The following is a 27,902-nucleotide window of genomic DNA, read 5'->3' as shown; positions in this document are numbered from 1 at the left end:
GTACGCGACGCACAACACCCTGCCGATGGCGAGCGGTGCGGTGATAGAAAGCGGCCGTTGGTATCATGTCAAACAATTCTTCAGAGCACAGCCAATTGTACAAGCGGTAGAACACGCATAAGGAGGCGAAGTCTCTCCTTAGACTTAAAGGTTCAATACCGCTTGTGAGTTTGGGATCGTCGACGATTCGTACAGCGCGACTTTGGACTGAGTCGAAGGGTCCAAGCTGGCATCCAGGTGCTCCTGCCCAAAGGTGAGAGCAGTACTCCATATGGGGTCTGACTTGCGATTTATATAGCAGCAGTCTTTGCCCCGGAGTAAAGTATCGCCGTGCTTTATTGAGCACACCGAGTTTTTTGGATGCCAGATCAGCCTTCCCTTCCAGGTGGCTACGGAATTGGACGTCACTGGAGATGTCGACACCGAGGATCCCAATACTCCCTGACATGGTAAGGGCTGTGCCTTCGAACTGTGGGACCACAGTAAATGGGGTTTTCTTAGCGATAAACGTGCAAACTTGTGTCTTGGTGGGGTTGAATCGCACTAAATTTATATGTGTGAGCCTGAAATACAAAGATTGAATAGTAATAAATCTATAGGTAGGTATATACTATGATTATGCTCATCATCACTTACGGGTGGTCAAATTCCAATTTTACTCACGTAAATTTTTAAGCCATAGAAGATGTTTTGGTAGAGATACCTACCTACAGTTAACTAGTAATTCACCATAATGTTTATTAATCGTTAACATCTTTTTATCGGTGTTTCCATCATTTGCACGGCCTTAACGGCAACTGGTTCCAGTTTTTATTATTCACACGTCTCTGTAGCGAAGCAAGCCGCTGCAAATTATTTTAGTCTTATTTCAATTAAGTTTCTCGTGCAGCCGTGCACGGCCATAGTGAAATGCACTCATCGACGATCTAACACGCCGTTGCAATTTATTTAAGGGCTTTGCCATTCCAAATCGCATTGTACCTCCTTGTAACTTGTAAGTTACTATTGTGTAAGTTTTAATGTGAACTCATTTCATACTTACACTCGGACATGTTTTATGAGTTATAAATGCATATAACAATATTATTTAATGTTGAGTGTAGCTAATAAACATTTCATGATAAAATGAATTGAAAGCAATCTTTTGAAATCTGCATTAAACTAAAGAACATTTTGCATGACAAAATTCACACAAGCATAACGCAATTTTTGACAATGTATATAACACATATACAATGTACATAGAATAGCATTGTGTACCGTGCGATTCGTAAAATAAAGAAACATTGCATGATCCATGAAAAAGCCTGAAGATGGAACAGCCCCATGCAACAATTTGCAACTTGTGATTCGTAAGTATCGTAACTGTTTAAGTCTAGGGTCAAGAAAAATCTTGATAGCGCGATGCGGAGATTTTTACTACTCGGAATAAAAACTGTCAAGTAAATTAAAACTGTATGAGTCAGCTGACTTAGCAAACTTAGTTGTCCTAGTTCTGGTGTCAGCAACCTCGGCTCGCGAGCGCATTTGGATATTTGGACTATTTGAAGGTTCGATTGCAGCTCTCAAATACCCACGCCCTAGAAATTCACTCTAAAATTTCCACCGAAAACAACATATGCGGCTCTTTAAAATTCCTAAAACTGGTGATTTCTACTGTTATTGGCTCTTCTTTTCAAAAGTCTGCCAACCCCTGCCCTGATTGGATGTAAGATTTTCACTTTGCTCGAACGACAGAAATGCTAAGTTTAATAGATCTATTCTGTATCTATGAATGACAGCATTTTCCTGTATAAGCACCGCACCGGTTTCCCAGCTAGCCTCATAAATAAATATTTGTCAAAGATTAGACGCATTTAGAAGTCCAGTCTGGACCAGTCGGACAGTTAGAACGGTTAACGTAACGACGCGCTGGAACGTTTCCGGGACAACTACCTATAACTCGACTGGCAACTTTTCGCTGTTCGTTCATGTAACGTATAATATAATTATTATTAATTTATTTAAATAATTCTCACTTTAGGTGGGTATTACTAACTTATGACACAATATTGCATAAGTTGCCTTGATGACTTGTAGTATGTATCGCTATCGAAGGAAAATCACGCCTTAAAAAAAGCTTCAAGATTTTAGGTTATAACAGTGCCAAAGATTGTAATGAAGAGAGGGGGGGAGAATGAGGTGGACTCCGTGGTGGCTCCGCTGCCCTGGCGTAAGAAAGTGCGGCACCGAGCGAGCCGGAGCGGCTGGCGAAGGCGACCAAAAAGCCGAAGTTGCGGAGGCGAGCGGGGGCTGCCCACCCTCTGCGCCTCCGGACTTTTATATACACTCTAGGGGTAGAGACCACAAATACCACGTGGGGTCGGGGTTGACAAATTCGGTTCTGTGACAAATTTGAACTTTAAAACAGAAAATATGCTCAGGCTCAGGATAGTGGAGTGCTCCGATTCGATTTTTGGTATGTATGCATGGTGTACAAAAATAGCCACAAAATATTAAATGAAATCAAAAAAATAAGGCCGCCGTGCGTTTTGTTTCACGTAATCTATACGAAAGTCTGTACATGGAAGATATTCGAAAAAAAATTGGCTGGGGATACTTAGAATCAATAACAGAACACATTCCAACAGTTTTTAGAATTTTTGTCTGTTTATCTGTTTGTCTGTTTATTTGACCGCGCATAAAATGAAAACGGCTGAACGGACTTTGATGCAAACTTTACTAATTTGTCGAAAAAATCCACGGCCAGGTTATAGGCTATAAAAATTTGAGAAATTTTACCCGTAAGGGGTTAAAAAGGGGATGAAAGTTTGTATGGGGTTCAAGATTTATTTTAAGCTAGCCATTTGAAACTTCGTAAGAAGATATATTATTGAAATACAAGAAAACTAATTTCAGCGTTTTTGAAAATTCATCCCCTAAGGAGGTGAAATTGAGGTTTAAAGTTTGTATGGAGATCAATTTTTTTTTCGAGTGCGGTACTTGAAACTTTGTATAATGGGCATATTAATATAATACAGGAAAAGTGATTTCAGCTTTTTCAAGAATTCGTCCCCTAACGGGGTTAAAAGGGGGTTGAAAGTTTGAATCCATTACAAATGCTTTTGAAACTTCTTAAAAAGGTATGATAGACGATTACAAAAAAACAAATTTTGACGTTTTTGGAAATTTAACCCCTCAGGGGGTTGAAAAGGGGATGAAAGTTTGTCTTGGGGTGCAAATTTTATTTTAAGCTAGGAACTTGAAACTGCAAAACGTTATTATAATAAAAAGCAAGAAAATTACTTTCAGCGTTTTTAAAAATTCATCCCCCATGGTGGTGAAAAAGGGGTTAAAAACTTTATCTTGATAACTATATCATTTTAGCTACTAGGCCAAGTTAGGTATCGTTTTTGTATAAATCGGGTATGGCCAATTCATTTATGATATCAAAATGACACCATTCCCGAGTGAAAACACAAAAAAATATGAAAAAAAAAAACTTTTTTTAATTTCTCTTTACGCTTAAACCGCTAAACCGATTTAGATAAAATTTGGTATAGAGATAGTTTGAGTACCCTGAAAGAACATAAGGTAGTTTTTATCCAAAAAATGGAGACTGCGTTTGCATGGAGAAGCGGCCGTACCCTTTCCTCTTAATAATGGTCACGAAGGTGGGTACTTTAAAAAAAATACATTTTTCAGTGAATGTCAAACGATTTGGGACTTATACGCGTTACCATGCCTTCCCGAAAAAAATCGAATCTTTCGCGAAAGTCTCGCAATGCATTGCGGCCACAAGGGGCACGGTCTCAGGAGTCTGAGAAAACCACGGTGAGAGACTCAGTGGCGCTCTAGCCAGGCAGGTCGCTTCGCTTTCGGCTGAAACGGCAAGCCAGCGCGAGTCTCGATTGTGATCCCAAAGACATCGTACGCAATACATATGTAGGCGCAGATCCTGACGGAGTGTGGCGCCGGAGAAGCCGTGTACATCCTGCGCATCCCCCTCATTCCGAGCAACTTCCCGTTCCGCTTCAAGCGCCTACAGGTCCCCGTGAGCGTCTGCTTCGCTATGACCATCAACAAGTCGTAGGGGCAGACGCTACGCAGATGCATTTCTCACTCCGAAAACAAAAAAAAAGGGGGCAGACGCTTTGACTGGAGGACCGATTTGGATGACATGATTTGGATGGGGACACCCAAATATTCCGAAATACGTTTTTCCGATTTTTATAACCACGATTTTCATAATCCCGATTATTTATAAGTCCGAAATATCAAAATTACGATTTTTAAAAACACGATGGAATAAAATCACGAATGTCCAAATTTCCGAAAACTTAAAATCCCATTGTCACTTGACAGAAAGCTTAAAGTTCAGATTTTACACTTTTCCGAAAATATTTTTTTTCCGAATTCATAAATTCCGAAAAATCATTGTCCGATCGGAAATAAAATAATTCGGTATTCAGAAATTCGGTTTTTTACATGATCGGAAAAATGAAATCCGTGATATTCAAATGAAGACTCACGTTTTACTAATTATTACGGGCCGCGTCATGTTAAATTCGGCATAAAATATTTTTGCCATAAAAATTCGGCATAAATAAATTAGACAGAACTGCGAACCTGCGAACCCGAACTGTTGCTAGAAGTGGGTTAGGTTAGGTTAGAACTGCGACCCCCAAGAAAACGAACTGTTGCCAGAAGTGGGTTAGGTTAGGTTAGAATTGCGACCCCCAAGAAAACGAACTGTTGCCAGAAAAGTGGGTTAGGTTAGGTTAGAACTGCGACCCCCACGAAAACGAACTGTTGCCAGAAAAGTGGAAATTTATAAATTGGGATATTTAAAATAGGAATCACGTTAATTCGGAATAAGGGCAATTCCGAATTCGTGATTTTGAAAATCGTAAATGTTAAATCCGGCGTTTGTCTCTGTCGGAATTGTTATAATCGGAATTATGTGGTTCGTAATTAAAAAATTCGGAATAATGGCAATTCGGAATTCGTGATTTCAAAAATCGTAATTGTTAAATTCGGTGTTTGCCACCATCGGAATTGTTATAGTCGGAATTATGTAGTTCGGAATTTACAAAATTCGGCTTTTTGCGTTTTCGGAAATATAAATCTTCGTGATTTTCATCATTCGTAATTATGACAGTAGGAATTTTGATGGGTCGAGCATTTAAAAATCGGAATGATAAAATTCGACATTCTACAATTCGGAATAAAATTTTTCGGAATTATGTAGTGTACCCGATTTGGATAGGTACAGTCAAGGACGTAAAAATACAAAAATGGTACTGTATCATTCGATATACACCTACTACTCTATGCCGTTTAAATCACGTCAAAGATTTGAATAAGGGCAAAAAATATTGATTTTGGAGTGTAGTTTTATTTAGTGGTAGCAAAGAGGATATAATATTATAGAGCGGTACTGTCATAGTAAATTTTGTAACCACAGTAAATTCTCTGCCATCTATCGACACACTTTTAAAAATGAAGATTTATAAAAATACGATAAAATGTATTTAAATATGGATAAATGATTTTTAAAATACGTTAAAATGTATTTAAATATGGATAAACCGTCAACGCCCTCTATACGAGAGTAGGCAAAAGGTAGTAGCGGCATCTGATCGAGAATCAAATTTTCGTGATTTTCGAGGCACGTTTTTTCTTTAGACTGTATCCATCTATTACGGAGTTATATCTATCTTTGGTGGTAGGTACCTAATGAAAGCTTTATTGTAAAGATGATAAATAAAATTTACATTAATTGTATAAAACAAAATTAAGACTACTTATAAAATAAAACGATTAAAACTAAACCTACCTAAAAAAAAAATCCCTATAACAAACCCTGACCTCTTAGCAAAGTGCCCATCACGCAGGCAGCATTCCCACGCTGTATCGCGATAGCAAGCCTTTGCGCGAGAAAGCTGCCCGCGCGAGGGTCCCCCGTTGCCTCCCTCAACCGCTTTCCGAGCTCCTTGTGGAGCTCGCGTGCACCCCTGCCCCATGGACCGAGTGTCTCGACACTAAAAGCTACGAATTCGTAGTTGGCGCCGAGACAGCCATATTTATTTGCTTTAAAGCGCTCTCGGGCGTCGGTACCTAATTGTAAAATAATTTATCTGGACTACAGTCCTCTAGCGTATCCATCTGTCAACTTTAAGTTCCGCCTCCAGGGGACAGGGAGATAAATTAGGGGTGAATTAGCCGCTTACTGACACAGACCGAATTCCAGGCAGGCGAAGCCGCGGGCACAGCTAGTTGATAATATGTATAATACAAAATTAATTGTTACTTTAGCCGATTAGAACCCTTTAAGTTGAAAAGGACGGCATAATGAAGTGCGAATTTCAAAAAGTGATTTTTAATAAATTAAAAAATGTTATGCTTCATAAGTCCACTATTGGCATCATATCCCGAGAATTTTGTTTATCTGGTGTAATCCAAACCCAAGTTATGAGAGTTCAAAAAAACGACGAAGCGCTTCGAGAAAAGGTAGGTAGTGCCCTTGCGCTTCGCTTTGCTCGTCTTGGCGATACTTACCATCAACATTTATAAATTATATTTAGTTAGTATTTAGAATAAGTTTATATTTATTTAACTATCGATTACCTACGAACACATTTCATAGTGCATTTTATATTGCATTTCATAGTGCATTTTATATTTTATATGTTTAAACGGTATTCCATAGCTTGGTTTTAGCATTTGATTAATAGTAGATTAACTAACCTAGGGATGAAATTATGCCTTTCACCCGAGTTAAACACTACTTTTCATTTCGAATACGAGGAAAGTGAAATGCAGGTGTTTTCTTTTTAAACATGACCAAGTATAAATTTTTATAGTACATATTTCTTAACCCTAAAGTTGGCAAGGATATAAGTGTACGATTTTTTCTTTTTTGTTATTTTTTAGTTCCTGATCAATAAAAATACATATTAAAAATGAAAAAAAAATATTTCATTTATATATTTGTATTTCTGGCATGTATCCTATTAGATACATTGTCGAGTGTGCTTAAGTATCGTTATTTATGGAATGGAGAGTCAAATATCAGAATGGAAATTGTATGACAAATCCATTTAAACTCAAATTTCAATTGCTTATCGTAAAAAAAATTAAAACCGTTCGAACGTAAAATGCTCTAGTGCAGACACGTATCATTTTCTGCACACCTTTTAGAACAATAATGACCCTCTTTCAGAGCATGAGGAATGAAATAGTTATTTGTGCAACAAGAGAGGAAAGTTGGTTTTTCTTGCGAGTGTTTATTTTGAGTCCCGAGAAAGCGAAAGATTCTATAATTGAATCACGAGCGAAGCGAGTGATTCTAAGTTAGAATCTTGAGCGTAGCGAGGAACTCAAAAACACGAGATGTAAAATAACTTTGCTCTCGTGTTGCACACATAATTTTTCACCTCAGTAGTGAGAACATATTAAAGGTTAAAATGTAAGTATTTCGAATTACACAGAATAAACAGAAATAAAAGTATTATAATATGTACGATACGATAAGATACGATACGATACGAGACAAGACGAGACCGGACCGGACCGGACCGGACCGGACCGTACCGGACCGGACAGTACCGTACCGTAACGTACCATACCATAAAAAAAATGTAATAAAAGTATGAATTTCATGGCCTTCACTAAATTAAAAAGCTACATTGTTTCACTCCCTGGAGTGAGGAAAGTCGCACTTTCCTCACTTCAGGGAGTGACGAAAGTAGGCTTGTTCGAGCTGCTGAGGTGAAAACAATATTTTTTGTTTTCCTCTTTTTAGTGTGCAGTCGGGTTTTTTGTATTTTTTTTATAATTACCTATTTGATTAGGACTTAGCATAGGTGCAATCTGAGCACGAGGACAGAGGAATCGTAGTGAACCTTCACTTACTCCCCACTGGTTATTCTATTTTTCAAATATTGAAGAGCTTCACTAAGATTTTTTTTTTATTCAGGGGGTAAAACGGACTTGATATTTTTAACGACTTTGCAGGTATAAGGTAAACATTATTTGGCTTAATACTTACAATCGTAGACTGCTATCCATATAATGTCCGATGTAATGTGGTAAACCTGTGTGGTGCTTCAATCCGTTAGCGATGAAAGCTTAGGCATAGTAAACACGTAGCGGGACATTAATGATGGAGCACCGCACGCTGCCGGATTATGCTAACTTATTGTAGGCTTCTTCCGTTTTCGAACAATTTATTCATTCCAAAATAATAGATAATATGAAAATTTAAAAACAAAAAAAAATACTTCGTTGAGTCATTATCACAGCGTACGTACTCACAACGGTCTTAAGTGCCATAGACGCTAAGTCCTTTATGCCAATTTCCACAATTTTGAATATATTCAAAAAACGAAACGACAGGAAAATGATAAACTAATGAACCTACTCACAAAATTTCCCAAAAATCGGTTGAGAAAAATTGTGACCTGTAGAGGAGAACATCCGGACACGAAAGCAAAATGCCCGAGGCCCGAGTTAAAAAGGAAACCATCACTAACGCTTCGGTCAGTTAATTAATTCAGAGATAACAGAGATTTGCTCAGAAATATCTCGTGAAAACTGTTATTTTTGTTCGTCAACTGTATGTAAGTAATATGGTATATTGGTACACTCGTGGTGACGATGCCAGCCTCATAGGGGAGTTCACGTGTGTAACTATAACCTTCAGACCTAAGTTCAAGATATTTTTTATAATACGTAAACATTTTTTCAGCACCTTCTGATAGCGGTTGAGAAAGCAAGCTATTCAAGGGATTAAGATAAGATAATATCATTAGGGTAGAACGAGGATGGACCTAAACAAACAATGGTAAACCGCAAGGTCGCTTGCCGTTAGTTTACTTTGTAAGTAAGTCGGTTTTACATTTACATCTACATATCTACTTAATTAAAAACGCTATAACTTTACAGTAAACATGAAATAAACATAAACGCTTTGTTTTTGTTAAACAGCGATGTCGGGATACTCGGGTAGCCCGGATGAACTATTAGACCTGACGGCAGATGCTGTGCAGTGGTTGCAAAATTTGGATGTTGCCTTATAGTAGTACATTTTGATACAAGTGTGCTAAGTTGGTCATTACACACGAGGCGATATTGTGCGCGCGAGGTGTAAGCGAGCGCGCAATAAGAAAGCCGATGTGGGTAATGACCAATGCACACGCGTTTCATACGACGTTTTTCAACACACTTGCGAGAAAAAAAAAAGAAACTTTCATATTAATCAAATTTTAATAGTTAAAACAGTTAGTATTGTGTGTTTCATCTGTCATACTCGTACTGCCGGCCGGCCCTCGCTCGCCCCGGCCGCGCACTGCGCAGGCCGTCGGGCGCGCCCGTGCCCGCCAGTCCGACCAATTAAAGAAGGCTCCCTTTCCATGCATATTATTAGCAATCAGTTAGCTTCTTAACTCAGTCGGATAATATAATGAAAAAGCACGAGTGGAATAATACACTGAAAGAGCACGCGTGTTTATTATCTAGGATTATGAGCCAAAAATCGGTGGAATAAAAACGTCGTTTTGAGCAAGTGTGTTGAAAAATAATATACTGTACATAATTTTTGCCTATGTGACTATATCGCCATACGATTAAATAACAGCAATGTCAACTGCCATTAGAGAGGATAGTGGACGACTGAACGCTGATCCACACAAACGTAGTCCCTATTTTCAGTATTTTTCTCTCTGGAAATTGACATTTTGGGAAATGTTTTTTCACCACACCAGCGCGAGGAAAATAGGAACTAACTGTAAAACATTACAAATTAAATTCAAATGAAAGTTAAATATAAATATTTATCATTCTAGAAATCATTTATTCATTTTGACACTAGTGGATAAAATTCAACTTTTTCATCCGTTTTTTGTATCACGTATATCGTATCACGAGATTCACGAGCGTATGGTGCAAAATAAATTGGTAACTGGTTTACATAAGGAATTCGAAATCAACTTTGTATCATGCAGAGTGCAAGAGTGCCACGACACAGTAAGTCCTGGCCAACTAAATCTAAACGTGACCGATACACTTATATACCTAATTATTTTTGTTACTAGGAAGTTCTAAGAGTTACTGCTTATTCTTTATTACAAATTCAAAGAGCTACACTTCTACTTCATGGTTAGAAGGTTAGAACCTTGAATAAATGCTTTTTTTTCCTTATGGCACGCAGCTTAGCGGAGTAGTTAGAAACAGTTAGGTACCACCTCCGGGCACAACAGAACCGTTTGCTCACTTCCTTTTCTAGACAAGTTTTTAGGAAGACTATAGTGTCGGTAACCTAGCGGCGCTTAACACGGCCTTTATCTAAGTCGCGAGAATTATTTCTACTATCCAATAGAAAGAATAATAATGTGTAAGAAATAATTTTTGAGAAAAAAAAAACCGACTTCAATGGGGGATGCCGTTGAAAGGTTACTTATTGTTGATGGTGCACTCCAGACAATGAAATGAACAAGACAGCATCTTTTGCCTAACTAAAATGGGGCAAAACCACCCACGTTTCTAGTAGCATTTCGTTTCTGTGAGGGTCATAGTTCTAACCTAACCTAACCCAATGTTCTGATAGCATTTCGTTTCTGTAAGGGTCACTTTTTTTTTTTTACCCAGGGGAAATCCGTTAGGGATCCCACCCGGCCCGGGAGAGGCCGAGTGGGTATGTCCGACTCGCACGGACTAAAACCCCTGGGGTGTTCCGACGCTCGCTTTTGGGCGGGGTTACGGGAACAACTTTGCAGACCTCCGAGACCCCGCCGGCGTTGCCCTTGCGGGCCTATCAATTTGGGGCTGCTCCAGCAGCCTACTCCGCTGAAGGCACCTCGGAACACTTGAGGGCCTTCCAGCTCGGAAACCTCTTCAGGCGAGTGATGGGGCTCCCGTTCTGTAAGGGTCACAGTTCTAACCTAACCTAACCCACTTTTCTGATAGCAGTTCGGTTCTGTGAGGATCGCAGTAAAAAAAAAAGTCCAGGTCCAAGTTTGGGTCTGGGTTTATAACGAAGAGAATAAATCGCCAAACGTGAACTATGTGTCGTTGAAGAGTTCCATTCTGATCATCATCAGCAGTTCCACTTCATCAAATGTCACTTTTTTATGTAAAAGCTGGATTTGTTGATGAAAATACTAAATTCACTATATGTATGCCTTTAACATTTGAGGAGTTCCCTCGATTCCTCATGGATCCCATCACCAGAACTGCGTTTTGACCAAAACGGGACTAATCTGTATGTATATACTTACAATCAAAAAAAGAATTTTCAAACTCGGTCCAGAAATGACGGAGTTATGGAGTAACAAACATTTAAAAAAAAAAAACATACAACCGAATTGATAACCTCCTCCTTTTGAAATCTTGAAGTTGGTTAAAAACCGGCCAAGTGCGAGTCGGACTCGCGCACTAAGGGTTCCGTACCATTACGGAAAAAATGGCAAAAAAATCACGTTTGTTGTATGGGAGCCACACTTAAATATTTATTTTATTCTATTTTTAGTATTTGTTGTTATAGCGGCACCAGAAATACATCATCTGTGAAAATTTCAACTGTCTAGCTATCACGGTTTTTGAGATACAGCCTGGGGACAGACGGACAGACAGACAGAATTAAGAAAAACTGTGACATACATAATACATAACATTAATACTAGAAATAAGCATAAGCTTGCAGTACCCTTCACTCGGCTCCATAAAATTATAAAATCATTCATGGGTAACTGTGTAAGATTTTATAATAAACTTCCAAATATCATCACTGAATTATCTGTTGTCTTTTTATAAGAACATCCCTAAGTCAAGGCCCTCTATTATAAGACAAAACCTCGTTAACGCGAAGTTTTTGGCGTTTCCCTTGAGATTCGTGCTATCGAGGTTCCACTGTATGTCATATTTTGATTATTTTGACTTTGACACGACACGGCGACAGTATGGAAGTGGACATAGACATAGTATATATACAAGTAGTTAGGAAGTGTAATACTTATAATAAACGTCATATTTTCACGGGATTTTGACATTTACATGACGTGACACTTTCTTTGTCATTGCAAAATCTGCTGTGGACTACCAAAGAGAATAGATAGTATAGAGGGTTATATATATATATATATTACCTATGGAGTAAATTTTGTAGTCCCAGTAAATTTACTACCATTTATCGACCCACGACTAACACTAAAAATGAAAATGTATCAAAATATCAAAAGAATTATATACATATGGATAAATGTTTATATATATTTAGATATGTTTATATATATATGACTTTGATCCATGTTCTTTCACTGATATGTGTTAAAATTATCAAATATCAAACAGTGTCGCCAACGCCATCTACCCGAGTATAGGCCAAAGGTGTGGCGCCATCTATTCGTGTATAACTTTTTCTTGATATTCCGAGGCACGTTTTCTCCTTAGACTTATCTTATACCTATATAACTCCGTATAAGATGAATAAAGTCTAAGGAAAAAACGTGTCTCGGAAATCAAGAAAATTTGATTCTCGCACAGATGGCGCTACCACCAACCAGGGACCGGCCTGCTATCCCTTATCGGGGTTTTATAAGGGTATTGCATAAGGCTTAATTCACCATACCCTTTGCCAAACGAAACCCTTTGTTTTGCTTTTAAAAACCCTTATATAAAGCTACCACACTTGAGTAATCGGTAGCCCAAACACCCTTACAAAACCCTTATCATCCGCTCACCAACACCTTGCATATTGCTTATAAGGGTTAGCCTTATAAAGGGCTTCCCTTTTAGCATATAAGCGTGCTAATTTAAGTCGTCTACCTTGTTCATAAAGCACACATTACTTCGAATCCGAGCGATCGTTGGCGGCGACGGCGGCGTTCTTTGACTAGGCACGTATTTTCTTTTCTTTTCATACACTACCGTAGATATATACTAATCCTGTCTCTTTCACGCAATGGGAAACCTTTATAAAAAGCGCTTAAAGATAAGGGTAACCCTTATTAAGAGCTAGCCTTATTTTTGGTTAGCTTCTCGGTAAGGGTTAGTCAAAGGTAAGGGTATGAATGGGCTTGCAGTTCAAAAGGGAAAGTCTTTCAATGTGTTAGCCGTGTTTAAGTGTCGCCCATTGAAAGGGTTTTATCGCGGAAAGGGTTGTCCGGTCCCTGCCACCAACCAATACCAACATTTGGGTACCTTTGGCCTATTCTCGTTTAGATGGCGTTGACGGTTTCGTTTATTATTTAACCATTTTAAAAATTTTACACATATATATCAGTGAAAGAACAAATACTAAGTGCCAGTTGCACTAAACCGCCTGTCACCGTTAAAACGTTCGTAAAATTTTATTGTATGGGAAGTTTCATAGTTTACTACTGAGTGACGTTGATCAGTCTGTCAAATGTGGTTGGTGCAACTGGCCCTACTAATCAGTTGAAACGAAATGCCAGTGACCGGAGCGTACAAGCTAATACAATATTTCGAGCGAGTGCTCAACGGTTCCATGGTGTAATGGTTAGCACTCTGGACTCTGAATCCAGCGATCCGAGTTCAAATCTCGGTGGAACCTGTCTTTTTGTTTTTTTTTTTTGTTTTTTTGACTATTGATATTATTTTAAACCTGCATAATATCAAAGAGGATATAATAAGATATAGCGGTACTGTCATAGTAAATTTTGTAACCACTGTAAATTCACTGTCATCTATCGACATACTAAAAAACAAGATTTATAAAAATACGTAAAATGTATTTGAATATGGATAAATGATTTTATTATTTGCATTAATTATTTTTATATGATTTTGACCCATGTTCTTTTACTGATATACGTTAAAATTATAAATAACAAACGAAACGGTCAACGCCCTCTATACGAGAGTAGGCCAAAGCTAGTGGCGCCATCTGATCGAGAACCAAATTTTCGTGATTTTTCGAGGCACGTTTGTTTCCTTAGACTGTATCCATCTATTACGGAGTTATATCTATATCTTTGATAATATTATCAAAGAGAATAATTATAGAATACTGTCATAGTAAATTTTGTAGTCACAGTAAATTTACTGCCATCTATCGACACACGATTAAAACTAAAAACAAAAAATATCAAAAAATGTATATAAAACAAAATTTCCGTGAGACACAAACAAATTACGTACGTACGTAAAATACGTGAGTGACCCGTTATTAATATATTTAAAATGGATATTTGGATGAATGATTTTTTTATTTATAGTTATTATTTTTATATTTTATATGATTTTGACCCATGTTTTTTCACTGATAGTGTTAAAATTGTTAAATAACAAATGAAACCGTCAGCGCCATCTAGCTGAGAATAGACCAAAGGTTGCTATTGGTGGTAGCGCCATCTGTGCGAGAATCAAATTTTCTTGATTTCCGAGCCACGTTTTTTCCTTAGACTGTTGTATTCGTCTTACATAAAAATACTTGCGTAGACAGTGGCGCCGCCATGGGCATTTTATATGTATTTCAAAATTTTAGGAAGCTGTAAAATTTATTTATTTACTTATATCTGGTACTTACCTTTGTACTTATTACTTAAGTAAATAAATACTTTATTTATCTTTGTATAGAATAAATACTATTTATTATACGTCAATGCTTAGGTAGGTACCAAAGAATAGGTACGTAAAAATAGGTTGCTAAGCAAAGCACTATGCTTACCACAACAAAACAGCATTGTCAGTTGTTTGTGGTTTACCTACAAAAATAAGCACTTGTTAATATTTTTAGTTATATGGAATAGGTATCTGTGTTTACAAGTCGAAATTAAGAATAAAATGCACTTAAACAAAATAAAACTTTTACTCATAGGACCATCCGGCGTAAGTCTGTTGCTAATATTGAACTGTTGGTGAAAGTATTTAGATGGTCCCATGTTAGGATGGTATTCCATCATTTCCATCTGTCCAATATTTTGGTCCAATGTGTATTTGCGTCTCACATTTTGCTTAATGAGAGTGATACGCAATGCACATTGGACCCTTACATATAATAATCGTTATGAAATACCTTGTAACGCTCTTATTTTCCTTTGCAGAGTGGCAAAACTTCAATAGCTAATTTCATATCCGAATCAATGAATATTGAAGAAGCAGGTCCACCAAAACCAACTCAAGGTGTTCGCATTGTGGAATTTGAACTGTCAAACATTAATGTCAATGACAAGGTTTATAACAATGACATAGAATTGTGGGACTGCAGTGGAGATCATAGGTAACTTAAGGGCTTATCACACTTTGTTTAGGATTCTAAATTATTTAGAAACCTAAATTAGTAAAGTGTAATCGCGTTTAGCAAGTAAGGATATCCTAATTAGGAGCAAGGATGGTTTCTGACAAGCAGAATGATTTAGCATCCTAGTTAGGATAGCCAGGATAGGTGTAATAATATTTAGTGCAGTCACTAATTAGTCGCTTACGGCGGGCGGACGTGTCTAAGTTTAGAACTGTCGTGACTAAATTTAGCAGTGTATCAAGAGCGTCCTTCCTATCCTAAGCAGTCTAATTAGGATGACTAAATTTAGCAAAGTGTAATAAGCCCTTTAACCCTTTTGCAGGCCGCGAAGAACAAATTAACGTTATTTCAGTCCATACGTGCTTTATGAAGAACTTTATATAGGTTTGCAACCGCGTCTTGTACAAAATGTATTCACAAAAGTCGGATATGTTCCTGTAAACCAAAAAAAAGGGGAGTGTCTGAGTAATGAACTGCCATATTAAATTTAGTGTAATTGTATTATTTACCAGGCAAAGGGTGATATGCCACCCACCTATAGTATATTGTATAATTTACCATAGTCAGTTTTTAACCCTAAATTTAAAAGGACAAGGTCTTTAAAGGGAACTTTTAAGACTACGCAAATTCCCTAGTTATAGGTTGAATACAATAAGATATTTTTTACATGATACGAAGGACACCTAACCGGGCTAATGGGCGGAATAGTTCCCACATAGTCAAACTCTAACAAGGCTGTCATCCCACATCCTAATTCTGGACATATTACAAAACGCATCAATGTTTAGCAAAGTATGAGATTAGATAACCTGTTAGATAGTGTTGTACACTCAAAATCTACAAAATATCAATAATTTGTCCGACCTATCTACTTTCATTTCTCTGAAATTAATAAAGTGTTCGATTTTCGTCATAAACCACCGAAATTACTGGTCAACTGAGTTCAAACGACTGCCAAAGAAATATTATTGTATTTAAAAGCATGTTGTGAATGAAAGATCATAAAATAATATTTTCAGGGATCGATATAATGATTTGTAGGACATTTGGAGCTAAAACCTGACTATGGTAAAGGATATACCTACATATAAGTACTATGTGGTTGGCATATCACCCTTTGCCTGATAAAAGGTTAATAAAATATGTACCTACAGCACTATTAGTACGGTAGTACTATTAGTTATTCTGTGCCTACAGAGGATAGAGGAGTACTAAGCTGTCATAGTAAATTTTATAGTCACAGTAAATTTACTGCCATCTATCGACACACGATTAAAACTAAAAATAAAAATATCAAAAAATGTATGTATTATTTTTATATGATTTTGACCAATGATCTTTCACTGATGTGTTAAAATTGTTAAATAACAAACGAAACCGTCAACGCCATCTAAACGAGAATAGGCCAAAGGTTGGTATTAACTATTGGTGGTAGTGCCATATATGCGAGAATCAAATTTTCTTGACTTTCGAGGCACGTTTATTCCTTAGACTGAATTCATCTTATATATACGGAGTTACAGTCTTTGACCTACAGTTACTTACTTAATTTTAGTGATTAAACAACATTTCCAATATTTTCATAGAAGACTAGTTAAAATATTAATTTTATTAACTTTTCAAAACCTATGTTATAAATATCAACTGGTTTGGAGGACTAAGTTCATGCAAAATTGTTTTTTTTCGATTCGGTAACTATATAAGCGCCATTTGCACCATCCCACTAACGCGGGGTTAACCGGTTAAACCGTTAATCCAGTGTCAAATTGTACTGGTAACCATGGTAACTCCAGGTTTAACAGGTTAACCCCGGGTTAGTGAATGGTGCAAGTGACCCTAAGTTTACCTACTTAAATTAAATTGTAGGTAAGTACCTATGCCACTTTGTTACAAAATATTAATTTTATTTAGAATATAGACTTCCAGTGGAAAAGCTCTGTTTTCCTAGGATAGCGGTGCCGTCCTGCCGTCATATAGCGGCTGCCGTCTCCATACGAAATAATGCGGCTAAATATGGATGTAGTAGTCATTGTATGGAGACGGCCGCTTTATGACGGCACCTCTATCCTAGGAAACCAGAGCATTAAAATCCGAGACCACGGGGACAACGCCGTCCTCGAAACGTCGGAGGTACATTTTAAAACTATTTTACGCGATTAAGTCCCGGGGAGATAAATAATAAAATTAAAATGTTTCTATGTTCTGAACTTTAGATTTGAATCATGCTGGCCGGCACTTCGTGTGGGGGTACAAGGAGTCATCCTGGTATGTTCGCCAAGCACTGCAAACGCTGCTACCAGAGAAATGGAACTTCTGTACAACTACTTCGTTTCGCAGCCTAAGCTTACCACTAAGCAATGCGTCCTATTTTATAATTGTACAGATGAACAAGACGACTTGGAATCTTTAAACCTATGTAAGTTTTTTTTGTTATTAATGAAGGAATAAGGTTTATCCTTTGTAGATTTCGTGATAAGTTACATCAGGTGCGTCTTCCTCCTGTTGAAATTTGTGGTCAAATTTTGAGAACTTAAAAAGAGCGTAAAAAATATTTGCTCCTATGACTATGTAGGTCAATGTTTATTGTGATACCTATGTTTTTATAATAGGGAATTTTACGCAAAACTGCGTAGAGGGCGTCACTAGCACAATCACAGGGCCTACCGCAAAACACGAAAAGTGAAAGTTCGGTTTCTGCCTCTCTATCACTGGCCTATTCGAACGATAAATTTTAATTAAATATTTTTTTAAATTTACCTATTACTTGTTATTTTAATTGTGCTCGTGATTTTAATGTAATATGGAAAAAAATGATATTCGATTTTCGCATAAAACCGCCTTGATGCATCAATGTCATAATGACAACTTGTCAAGAACTGTTTAGTATCTATATTATGTATAAGTTACTCTATGGTTTAGTATGTACCCTAGTGCTGCACTCTGGCGGCACAACATAACAGTAATACTCCCTATAGAATGCGTGGTTTCCTATAGAGTAATTATATCCTTCATACTTTTAGCTCTACGAGGAAGTTATTAATCAATGAATCTAAAAAAAGGTAGACAATTTTAGGTTATGGCTAATTATTCGTCATTCTATTTGCAGCTCCCACTTTCTCGAAGGTATCTCAAGTCGCAATAAACCTCAAGACTGGAGGTAATCGTTTAAAAATAGATTTTTCAAACTTTGTCGTTTCAATTTTACAATCAATAAACAGATCTAATTAGAATTGTTGTTTTCAGTGCCTAATTTTACTTACCCGAATTCAGTTATGCAGTATCTCACTGTGTAACGTCTGTACATTTTATATGTTATACCAAAAGATATATATATTATATCCCTCTTTGGTTATACTAACTATATATAATTCATACCTGATGATGTGCGAAGACAACGCTAAGGGCATTGCATACAATATACTGTAGAGCTTGAACTTCAAACACACCATTGTAGCATAAGTCCACTGAAAATCATCCATTCATGTCATTTAAATGCTCAATTAGCATATCTGCAAAAAAATCTTCCGGCGTATTTATAACAAAACGAATTACCTACCTATTTTTTTCCGATGTAGAATTACTGCGTGTTATATGCCTATAATTATTTAATTGTAAAAAAAAAATTTTGAGACCATTGTGTAACTACACAAATAATCTGATAAGAGTTACACAACGGAATACAACATTCAAGTTTGTTTTAAGAAAAACGCAATATTTCAGCATTCTGAAAAAAGGTAAGTACCTTAGTTATGAATAGTGCCATAATCCAGTTACAATTTGTAACAATATTCAAGTATTTAGGTGACAAAAGGAATACTCTCTCAAATATAAACAATTTATTTTGAGTAGGCTTGTTCTTTCCCATCACTACACTTAATTTACAAAATACGGCAAATTCTACATATAGAGTAAAATTGTATTGTTTAATAGGTTTATGTTAAACACATTTTTATTGCTTTTTGTTTGTTATACTTTTGAAAATCTTCTTTTAACCAAACGACAGAAATAGTAAAATTAGTGACGGTGACAAGAAACAACACTGAATTACAAATTAAATATAAAATCTAAGATGGTTTTAACAGAATCGTAACAAATAAGCACGTTGAACCATTCATTATAAAGAATAGACTTAACTTCATGGAATTATTCACTCGGAACAGAAACAAAACAATTCACATCCTATTCTACCACTCAGTCTTAAACAATTTGGCTCTTAAGCAATAAATACTTGCTACGACAAGAAACCATAATTAAATGATTATTAAGACATAATTACATTAATGATATTTCATATTACTGTTCTCTAGAACCTGCCCTTACATACATGTATTCAAATATTTACAATTTCTACAAAAACCTTTAAGGTCGTATGACCTAACTTGCGATCATAAAAATAAATATAAAAATAAACTGTACAATTAGTCTGTCTATATTCAGGTAATCACAATTTAGATTTTGCGGAAGTAAAAATAATTTAATTGCCATAGTAACGTTTAGGTTAATGACTTTTTTATTATACTTAATGTTTCCAACTACCCCTATCGTTGTAATTCTTACGATCTCTATGCCCTCGTCCCGAGCCGCCGCGACTCCATCGATCATTACCACGTCCTCTGTGCCCTCCTCTATTTGGGAACCTCTGGTAATTTTGTTCCCCGTCGTAGTTGTAATCATTACCAGGTCCTGGTCCATTGAACCCCATGTTTCCAAAGTTATTGTTAAAATGATGTGGAATATTTGGAGCTATACCTAAAAGACCAGGCGCAGGGCCAGGGCCCCCACGCGGGTCCGAAAAAGGCTGATTGAAATTTTGCAAGTGACCAACATTCATATTATTCATACCTCCGGTCATGTTCATCGGCGGAAGATTCATTAAATTCATAGTAGGATCGGTGGCACTCCCCGGTATATTAGTGTTCATACCAAATGGATTTGAATTCTGATAATTTAATGGAGTCTTGAGTAGAGCTTCTTTAGGTTTAGGTAAATACGAAAACTCGCCATTTTCACCTAAAGCGATACCCAAATTAGTGAAGATACTACATAACATACTATTGCTTTGTACTATACTAAGATCAAATATTTTACCACTCGTTTTGTCTTGCTGGAATTGTTTCACCATCTGTGTAACAGGAGCTAAATGTTGATTGACAAATATTTTTTGAGTGGAACTCATATCTTTATACCAATTAGAATTTTGTAATATCGTTTGCATGTCAAGAGTATTAGGTTTTTGTTCTAGGGAAGCGCTTTCGCTAGTTTCTTTAGGTTTTCTTCGAGGATCAGCCCTTGGACCCGTTGCGACCGGTGCAGCTTTAACAGATTTCTCACTATCACTGTTAGACTCGTCCAAAGATAATCTAAACACTTTCCTTAACCTAGGATCTAATAATGCTTGCGACTTAGCAGTACTGTTTCTAATATCTGTGTAATCTGGCCTGGGAATGTCTATAGGCACTAGTTTATAGGTTATATGCGGATGACTATTGATTGAACCATCTATTTCGGACGCAGGAGTATAATTGGGTATTGCTTTAAAGGGTAATCCTAAGCGAAAGTCTATGTCTCCGCTAGTTCCCTGTCGTAAATCCGTATCTCCGAAGGCAGGAAGATTAAAGTCTGTCTGTCTCAAATCAACATCTGACCTACGCCGTCCATCAGTTGGCTCACCATCAACGCATTCATAAATTGACACTCGTGGTATTTTTTTCGAGAGCTTTACTACATCATTTGGTTTATCCGGAGAGCGCCGAGATCTAGGGTCTCTAGACTTTGGAGAACTAATGGCTTCGATATTAGGTTCAACTTTATTTTCTTGTACTTTATTTTCTTGTAAGTTATTCCGCATAGTGTTCAGTAATTTAGTTACGTCTTCACTTATATCGATTTTAGAAAGATCTCCGATTTTACTTAAAACAGCTGACGGTTCTATAACACGTGGTGCTGGTGCCTGTGGTGAAAGTGATGTTTGAGGTGACGATGCCGGAGACTTCTTTTTAGGACCTTTTTCCTCGTCGCTAGAGTACCACTTTTCATCTATTAATAAATTATTATCCTCGTCGTCAGTAGTTGATCGGCGATGTCTTTTTTCGGGGTACTTAAATATTGGTCCCGGCTGAAGAAACCTTATGTCTACATCGCACTCTTTTGAAATGGAACTTTCTTCAAAATTAGTATTTCTTGAACTGTCATCAGTAAAAGGAAGCACCCTATGATCTACATCCTTAGATTCGTTCGCGATCACAGACTTGTCGTTATCATAAGTTTCATTTGAAACGTCGACGTTTTCTTTGTCCTTAAATTTCAAGGCATCTTTTGTGTACTGGTCTATATCAATCATATCTTTATTTGGTTTGAAATCAGTTTTTATTTCCATGTTATTAGTCAAACTGTCTTCATTTATCGGCATCGGAACAGATGGTTGAAACCTCATGTCAACGTCTTTCCCGGGTAAGTCTGATACAGGTAAATTATTATGAGGTGGAGCGACGGGCGGGACTCTTAGGTCCAGGTCCTTACTACTTGACACAGCACCCAAAAATGATGAGGATTGTTGTTCTGTATTTGCATTTATGAGCCCTAGTTTTTGAATACTCATTGTGTTTAACTGTATTTCTGTTATTTGCTTTAGTGAAATTCCAATACTGTTTAAATGCATAACAGTTAATTGCCCTAATTGGTCTAAAGTTTCGACACCCATTTTAGTCAGGTCAGATATTTGTCTGGGTGTTAAAACTCCGGTCAAATTTTTAATACTGAGGACATTTGTTCCCGCATTTGCATTACTGTTAGGTGAAACATTATTAAAGTTTTGGTTTGACTTATCGTTTTGCCACCTGGATTGGCGCACCTTGGGCGAAATCTTACTTTGGTTGTATTGGGACGAGTCTGTCGTATTTTGCATGTTTGGTATATTAATTTCGAATAGAGATGGAATATTTTTTTCTTGGCCGTCATTATTTTCTGTAAACTGTTGTATAAGTTTTGCCTGAGTTTGCTGCATCATTTTAAGAGCACCTTCTCTGTTAAGTCTAGGGAAATCACCCAGTATTTCTTTAGGTGCAGATTCAATATGTTTCAAAAGAATATTTTTCAAATTTTCGTTTAAAGGTTTTCCGTGTGCAAATTTACATTCATCTTTATAAATACATGGAAGACCGGTGTGGTAATATTTGCAGGGAAAATCAGCATGCATGTAAAGACACTTGTCTCTTTTGGCGCAACAATCCATAAGATAAAATTTGCAGAGCTCCATTTTACGAGGAGGTAGTGCGTCATGTGAAAATATACAGTCGTCACCCTTGTGACATTTACCTTGCATAAAGTATACACAGACACCGTCAGGGTCTTGCATGGGATGTGCACCTCTTCTTCTATCGTTTTTATTATTCTTATTTCGATCTCTCTGAGGCGGCCTCCTTCTCTGTTGGGGATGTTGAAGATTTCTTTCTTCGTGGCTACTATCAGAAGCATAAGAATCTCTATCGTCATCACCATACGCACCCATATCAGATTCTCTATTAACCGGAGAAGCTCCTCTGACACACATCATCTCACTTTCGTCCATTTCATCGGAATATGCTTGTTTTTTACGTTTTTTATTAGGTCCGTCTATGACATCGTGTTTTTTTCTTTTCTTGCGTTTTTTTCTATCCTCTCCCTCCTCAAAGGGCATTTCTTCTTCATCGTCATTTTTATTCATAGCTTTTCTAATAGCTTTTTCAATATCGCCCGCAAAATCTTCTTCGTTTGTAACAGGGTATTTACGATTTTTCTTGTTTTTATCTTTAAATTTTTCACCTTTGCGAGATTTCTTTTTTTTCTTACCTTGTTTTGGGTAATACGAGTCCTGTGGTTCAAATTTGTCTTCCGATTGTTTGTTATTATCTAATTGGGTAGATAAGTCTTCTTTTTTCTCTTCGTTTGTAGCCTCATGAATATCTTCGGCGTCGCTCTCAATCTCCCCATCTTCCAAGTCATCTATATTTACTGCACTGTCAGCCATTGCAATGATGTCTCTGAAATTGAGAATAAACAATTATCAAACACGAGAATTGCAATTTCGGGTGGATTTCTATGATTTTTTATAACTTCTCGAGATCCCGCACACTGATAATATACCAAGGCCCGTATTCTAAAAACCCTTAAATAACTACGACTCAGTGTTCTAGTACCAGGGCATTATTTATTTATTATTATTATTTATTATAAATGCTAACTAAATTGACCTCATACCGTAGACGAGTAAAAATAACTAAAACTGTCAATCAATTTACTTCTTTCCATCACTATATCAATTATTATCATAACAACCTAAAAAACATATGCAAACTTTGCCCTTTTGATAAAATAAAGGTCACTAAATATTTTTCTCCTAATTGTCAGGAGTTAAACACCTTTTCCAGAAAAGTAACATTCTATTGTGTATGTTGATACGTTAAAATGTTGATACGTTAAAATGGGTACAATTCGTTTCGTTACACAGTGGAATCCATTAAGTTGTAAGCTAATTAAGGCCCAAGTTTTGCTAAATAGAAATAGGTATGCTCTTTATCGTATTATTATAATTATAAAACCAATAATTTGGAAACTAATTGCGAATTACCTATTTATTGTACAGTGGAACCTCGATAGCAGGAATCTCAAGGGAAACGCTAAGAAATTCGAAGTTTCACATACAGAGGTAATTCAATTAACCCTTAAATGCATGTTTTTTTTTCCGATATTAACATATGTGTTACGTAATTGTTTACTGATTCCGGGAAAAATATAGTAAAAAAATATTCAAACATCGATTTTCACTGCGTTAGACACAGTGTTAGAACTTGCATAGGGTAAATCATATTTATATAAATATACAATTACTGGTAAAAAATATATGAAAAATCTTACTACCATAATAAAGATACACTATTTGAGATATACCTATAACAAAGTATTTAAATATAAAGTAACTACAAACCCCGAAAACAACCGCTTAATTCACATACTAAAACTAAATTACCAAAATAAATGTTTTTATACAATTAAAGAATTTTTGGACGAATGATGTAGGTATTATAATTGATTATTGAACTTGGACATTGAAAAATAATTGAATAACTATTTAAAAAGGCATTTAAATAAAATAAAAAGTGTAATGTACGTAAAAATTATAATAAAATGTACACCCCAGGCCAAAAGTATGGAAACAAGCTTGTATTTCAATAGAAAAGTGTGATCTTTTAAGCGATGGATTTTATACTACTCATTGACAATTTGGTAAAAATAATAATAGAACATTTTAAAAATAAAATTACTCTGGCTGTGATAGTTGCCAATTCAACATTTTGTCATGTAATTAAAGGGTAGGGTATAATTATGTAACTTTTTCCTACTTTATTTTTTTAGCTTTTTGACAATATTTTAAGATGTTTTGATATTAAGCGTGTATTTTTAATCTTTTGGGTTTGCCTAATGCAAGTCTTAGTTTACAAATATACAACACAGATAGAAACATGAGATATTAAAGAAAACAACGTTGTTTCCATACTTTTGGCCTGGGGTGTATATTCAATTTAATTAATAGCTGTAATGAAAAATGGATGTAATGTAAATAATTGATTGTTAATGTACATAATATAAATACTTAGTTTAATTTTAAGATAAATAATTGCATGCTGCCCTTGGCTAAACATGTGATTCTGCCTGCTTATACCGCAATTATGTCAACTTAATGTACCATGTTTAAGTAAACAAATCATTATCTTATCTTAAAAATCATTAACTTTTGGCTTTTTCCGAATTTTCCACCATTTCGCCTTTAAACAAACGTAGCTTTTTTAAATTAAAATAAATTTGAATAAGAAATCGAGAAATGGATAAGTTTTACTATCAAATTAATATACAGGATCAAATAGATTGTATCTCATTATGCATAAAATAATACGTTGTTACTTCGTCTTAATGAGGTTAAATATTTCGAGTGGTAGAGATGTTTGGCTTTGAAGGGAAGGGAATCGCGTTTTATATCGTGTTAACGAGGATTTATCTTATCTTTATCTTATCGAGGTCAGAGTTTGCGAGGTTCCACTGTAGTAGGCCTGAATTCAGAATCCAATTAAATATTTCGAGCAATTGATTTGAGTCTAAGTTTATGTTTTAGGACTTCAAAAAGGGAGGTTTTACCATAACTAAATTTGTAGGTATAAATTACGAGCATATTTACAAGAACTTAATCGGCCTTACTGTACTTAACATATGATATGAATTAAGCCGTAAAGAATACATTGAAAAATACATGTAAGTATAATTTTTTGGACGAATCCCAGCAGATGGCTTGTTAATATTTGAGGCATCTATATTTGATTAAACGATTATTGATGTGTTTTAATCAAACTTATCAAAACTAGTAAGCATTTTGTCATTTTATCGATTAAGCGCCACTTGCACTATCCCACTAACCCGGGGTTAAACCGTTAACCCAGTGTCGAATTGTACTGGTAACCATGGTAACTCCAGGTGTAACCGGTTAACCCCGGGTTAGTGAATGGTGCAAGTGGCCCGTGATAATTCATAGCACTAATTTAAATAATTTGAACCTTATGTCAATAAGTCATTGGGTATTTTATACCTCATTTTCAACCGAACAACCTATCATATATAACCTATATTGTTTTATTATATACATTGTAATTTGAAAAACAATAATGTAAATTAGAATAAAATTAAATAGCAAGTCCCCGATGGACACTTTTTTAGGAAAATAGAACACAACACGTCATTTAATAAGATTGCAAAACTTGGCAGCAAGCAGCTTGAGCAGCCATATTTGTTCTTATAACCCGACCAAATTAAAGTAGCGCGTGGGAATATTGATTTTTTTATGAGAAATACGTCACTGAAACCAAGATAAAATTATATAAATGCCATGTACATTAAAATAATTATAGACAAGTACTTAATAATAGTTTACTGGCGTTGCACAAGAATTCACTAAAGCAATGGTATTTTCATTTAGGTATACCTCTTATTTTTCTTTGTTTAAGTTAATTAAACATTAATACGGAAATACATTCGAAAACAATATTTTGAACCCTTTGGTATATCTATGTACTGAAATAACTTCCCGTCGTCTTAAATACTATACCTAATATTCGCCGAGACAATAAGCATTGGAAATTTATCTCCAAAATTCACAAATTAGAAGTTGCGTAGTAAGAAATAACATTGAATGGCAGAAGTCAGTACTGTAACTGTTCATAGCCACTACTTTCAAGTAAATTAGTAGATAGAGCTGGGTGCGGAAAGCAGTGGGCGGCCGTTCACATTTCACAATGTCTTGCTATGCGCCGCGCTCTCACGACGGAATGAATGACGCCAGCCTTCTAGAACAGCGTATCTGTGTGTTGATCCTTATTCGAGGTCACACAGCGTATAACGCTCACTCACACTTAGCCACAAGACATTCTACTGGCGTATAGCATTCTACCTACTGTGACTCTAATATGTAGGGACTTGGGCTCCCATCATAATATGGCCGTATAATACCTACCACTTAATATAAAAATAACCATTTTTATTGGAAAAACTAATATTTTGAAACTAGGGATTAATAATATAAGCTGCATTATATCGTGGCCGTTTTAGTACAATAGAGAAAGTACAGTAAATCTTTAAAAAAAAATTATAGGCAAACAAAAACCGACACCACTCAAGCTTTGATGATGAATCAGAACAAATGCATTTAAGCACTTGAGATGTTCATTTCTATAACAAATATAAATTTCATGCACTTAAAATTAAAAATGGAGTCTTACATTATACTGTACAAACCTACCATGAAAAGGTATCGCTGTAATTTTATGCCATTAGTTATTGCGACCTTTGTCCGCCATTTTGGCAGATGGCTGGTGGCAATATACAATTGATGAAAATGCGCATTTGACGGGAGTTGTATTTTTAAGATTTATCACTGTTGTTACATTTATAAGTACTAATTGGTGTGTAAAATGAATGTTGCACGTGTATTTGGCAAAATCTTAGCTGCAAAAGCACTATGTATCTTTAGAGGGGACACGCATTCATTATGGCCTAAGAAGTAAATAATATTAGTAAGTGTTACCAATCTTACATTAATGAACGATTCACTATGTGCAACTACTATACGCCATGTAAAATGGAATTATTTCATAGCATTGCTGCATAAAGACGTAACAATCGGGTACGCAATAATGATTTCGGACGACGACTGCAGCGTAAATTGGAAGCGTTGTGGCAAATATTTAGTTCCACATTTGTGCACATTTCCTGTTATAGCGCTAATGTCGGTCAACTATGGTCATCTGATGAACTCATAACATGACGTAGTAGCCTACTAAGTGCATATTTTAATTAACCTTACGTTTTTAGCTCATACATTAAGTTACTTAAAACAAAAATGATATAATAATCTATTTTTATCAAATAAAGTCGGACATTCAAACAATACTTATTTTAAAGGTATCAAATTTTACTACTTTTTGTCAAATATTGCCAGTAAAGTAAAACGTAGTGTTATTATTATCTTGTTTCAGGAATATAATATGATATCAATGATATGATTATTATTATTTTTAGAAATATTTTAATATTTATTTATTTAACTTACCTGACATTATTTACAAATATTTGTATATAAAAT

General features: G+C 36.0%; 2 protein-coding genes and 1 non-coding gene across 5 annotated transcripts; 2 read left to right on the top strand and 1 right to left on the bottom strand.

The window, feature by feature from the left end:
* Positions 1-13,480: 13,480 nt before the first annotated feature.
* On the top strand, positions 13,481-13,552 carry Trnaq-cug (transfer RNA glutamine (anticodon CUG)). Its single transcript has one exon. It is a non-coding gene; the product is annotated as a tRNA-Gln (tRNA).
* A 1,150-nt stretch (positions 13,553-14,702) lies between these two features.
* LOC134746113 (intraflagellar transport protein 22 homolog) lies at positions 14,703-18,471 on the top strand. Its single transcript, XM_063680376.1, has 4 exons — positions 14,703-14,829; positions 15,045-15,220; positions 17,455-17,657; positions 18,348-18,471. Exons 1-4 carry the CDS (start codon positions 14,785-14,787, stop codon positions 18,467-18,469), a joined length of 546 nt encoding a protein of 181 aa, XP_063536446.1. The 5' UTR covers positions 14,703-14,784; the 3' UTR covers positions 18,470-18,471.
* A 591-nt stretch (positions 18,472-19,062) lies between these two features.
* Positions 19,063-27,510, bottom strand: LOC134746112 (protein suppressor of sable). 3 transcript variants are annotated; one of them, XM_063680374.1, is made up of 2 exons: positions 27,354-27,510; positions 19,063-23,259 (listed from the first exon to the last, which is right to left on the bottom strand). In XM_063680374.1, the coding sequence occupies exon 2, from the start codon at positions 23,244-23,246 to the stop codon at positions 19,761-19,763; it is 3,486 nt and encodes a 1,161-aa protein (XP_063536444.1). In that variant the 5' UTR covers positions 23,247-23,259; positions 27,354-27,510; the 3' UTR covers positions 19,063-19,760. The 3 variants fall into 3 exon arrangements, with proteins under 3 accessions (XP_063536444.1, XP_063536445.1, XP_063536443.1); XM_063680375.1 differs by lacking the exon at positions 27,354-27,510 and adding an exon at positions 27,060-27,333; XM_063680373.1 differs by lacking the exon at positions 27,354-27,510 and adding an exon at positions 26,370-26,664.
* Positions 27,511-27,902: the final 392 nt, after the last annotated feature.

Source organism: Cydia strobilella, chromosome 12 (genome assembly GCF_947568885.1).
Source record: "Cydia strobilella chromosome 12, ilCydStro3.1, whole genome shotgun sequence".
NCBI classification, from domain to species: Eukaryota; Metazoa; Arthropoda; class Insecta; order Lepidoptera; family Tortricidae; genus Cydia; species Cydia strobilella.
Note: the sequence above shows the minus strand (reverse complement) of the source record. Positions and strands in the feature narration are given on the sequence as shown.

Bases quoted from the DNA above. Each gene is read 5' to 3' on its own strand.
- LOC134746113 (XM_063680376.1), top strand. From the start codon at position 14,785: ATGCACTTAAACAAAATAAAACTTTTACTCATAGGACCATCCGGC. The intron at 15,221-17,454 runs GTAACTTAAGGG...TCTGAACTTTAG, and splicing joins GACTGCAGTGGAGATCATAG to ATTTGAATCATGCTGGCCGG. The intron at 17,658-18,347 runs GTAAGTTTTTTT...TTCTATTTGCAG, and splicing joins CTTGGAATCTTTAAACCTAT to CTCCCACTTTCTCGAAGGTA.
- LOC134746112 (XM_063680373.1), bottom strand. From the start codon at position 26,395: ATGCTTATTGTCTCGGCGAATATTAG. The intron at 23,260-26,369 runs GTATAGTATTTA...TCTCAATTTCAG, and splicing joins ATTGTCTCGGCGAATATTAG to AGACATCATTGCAATGGCTG.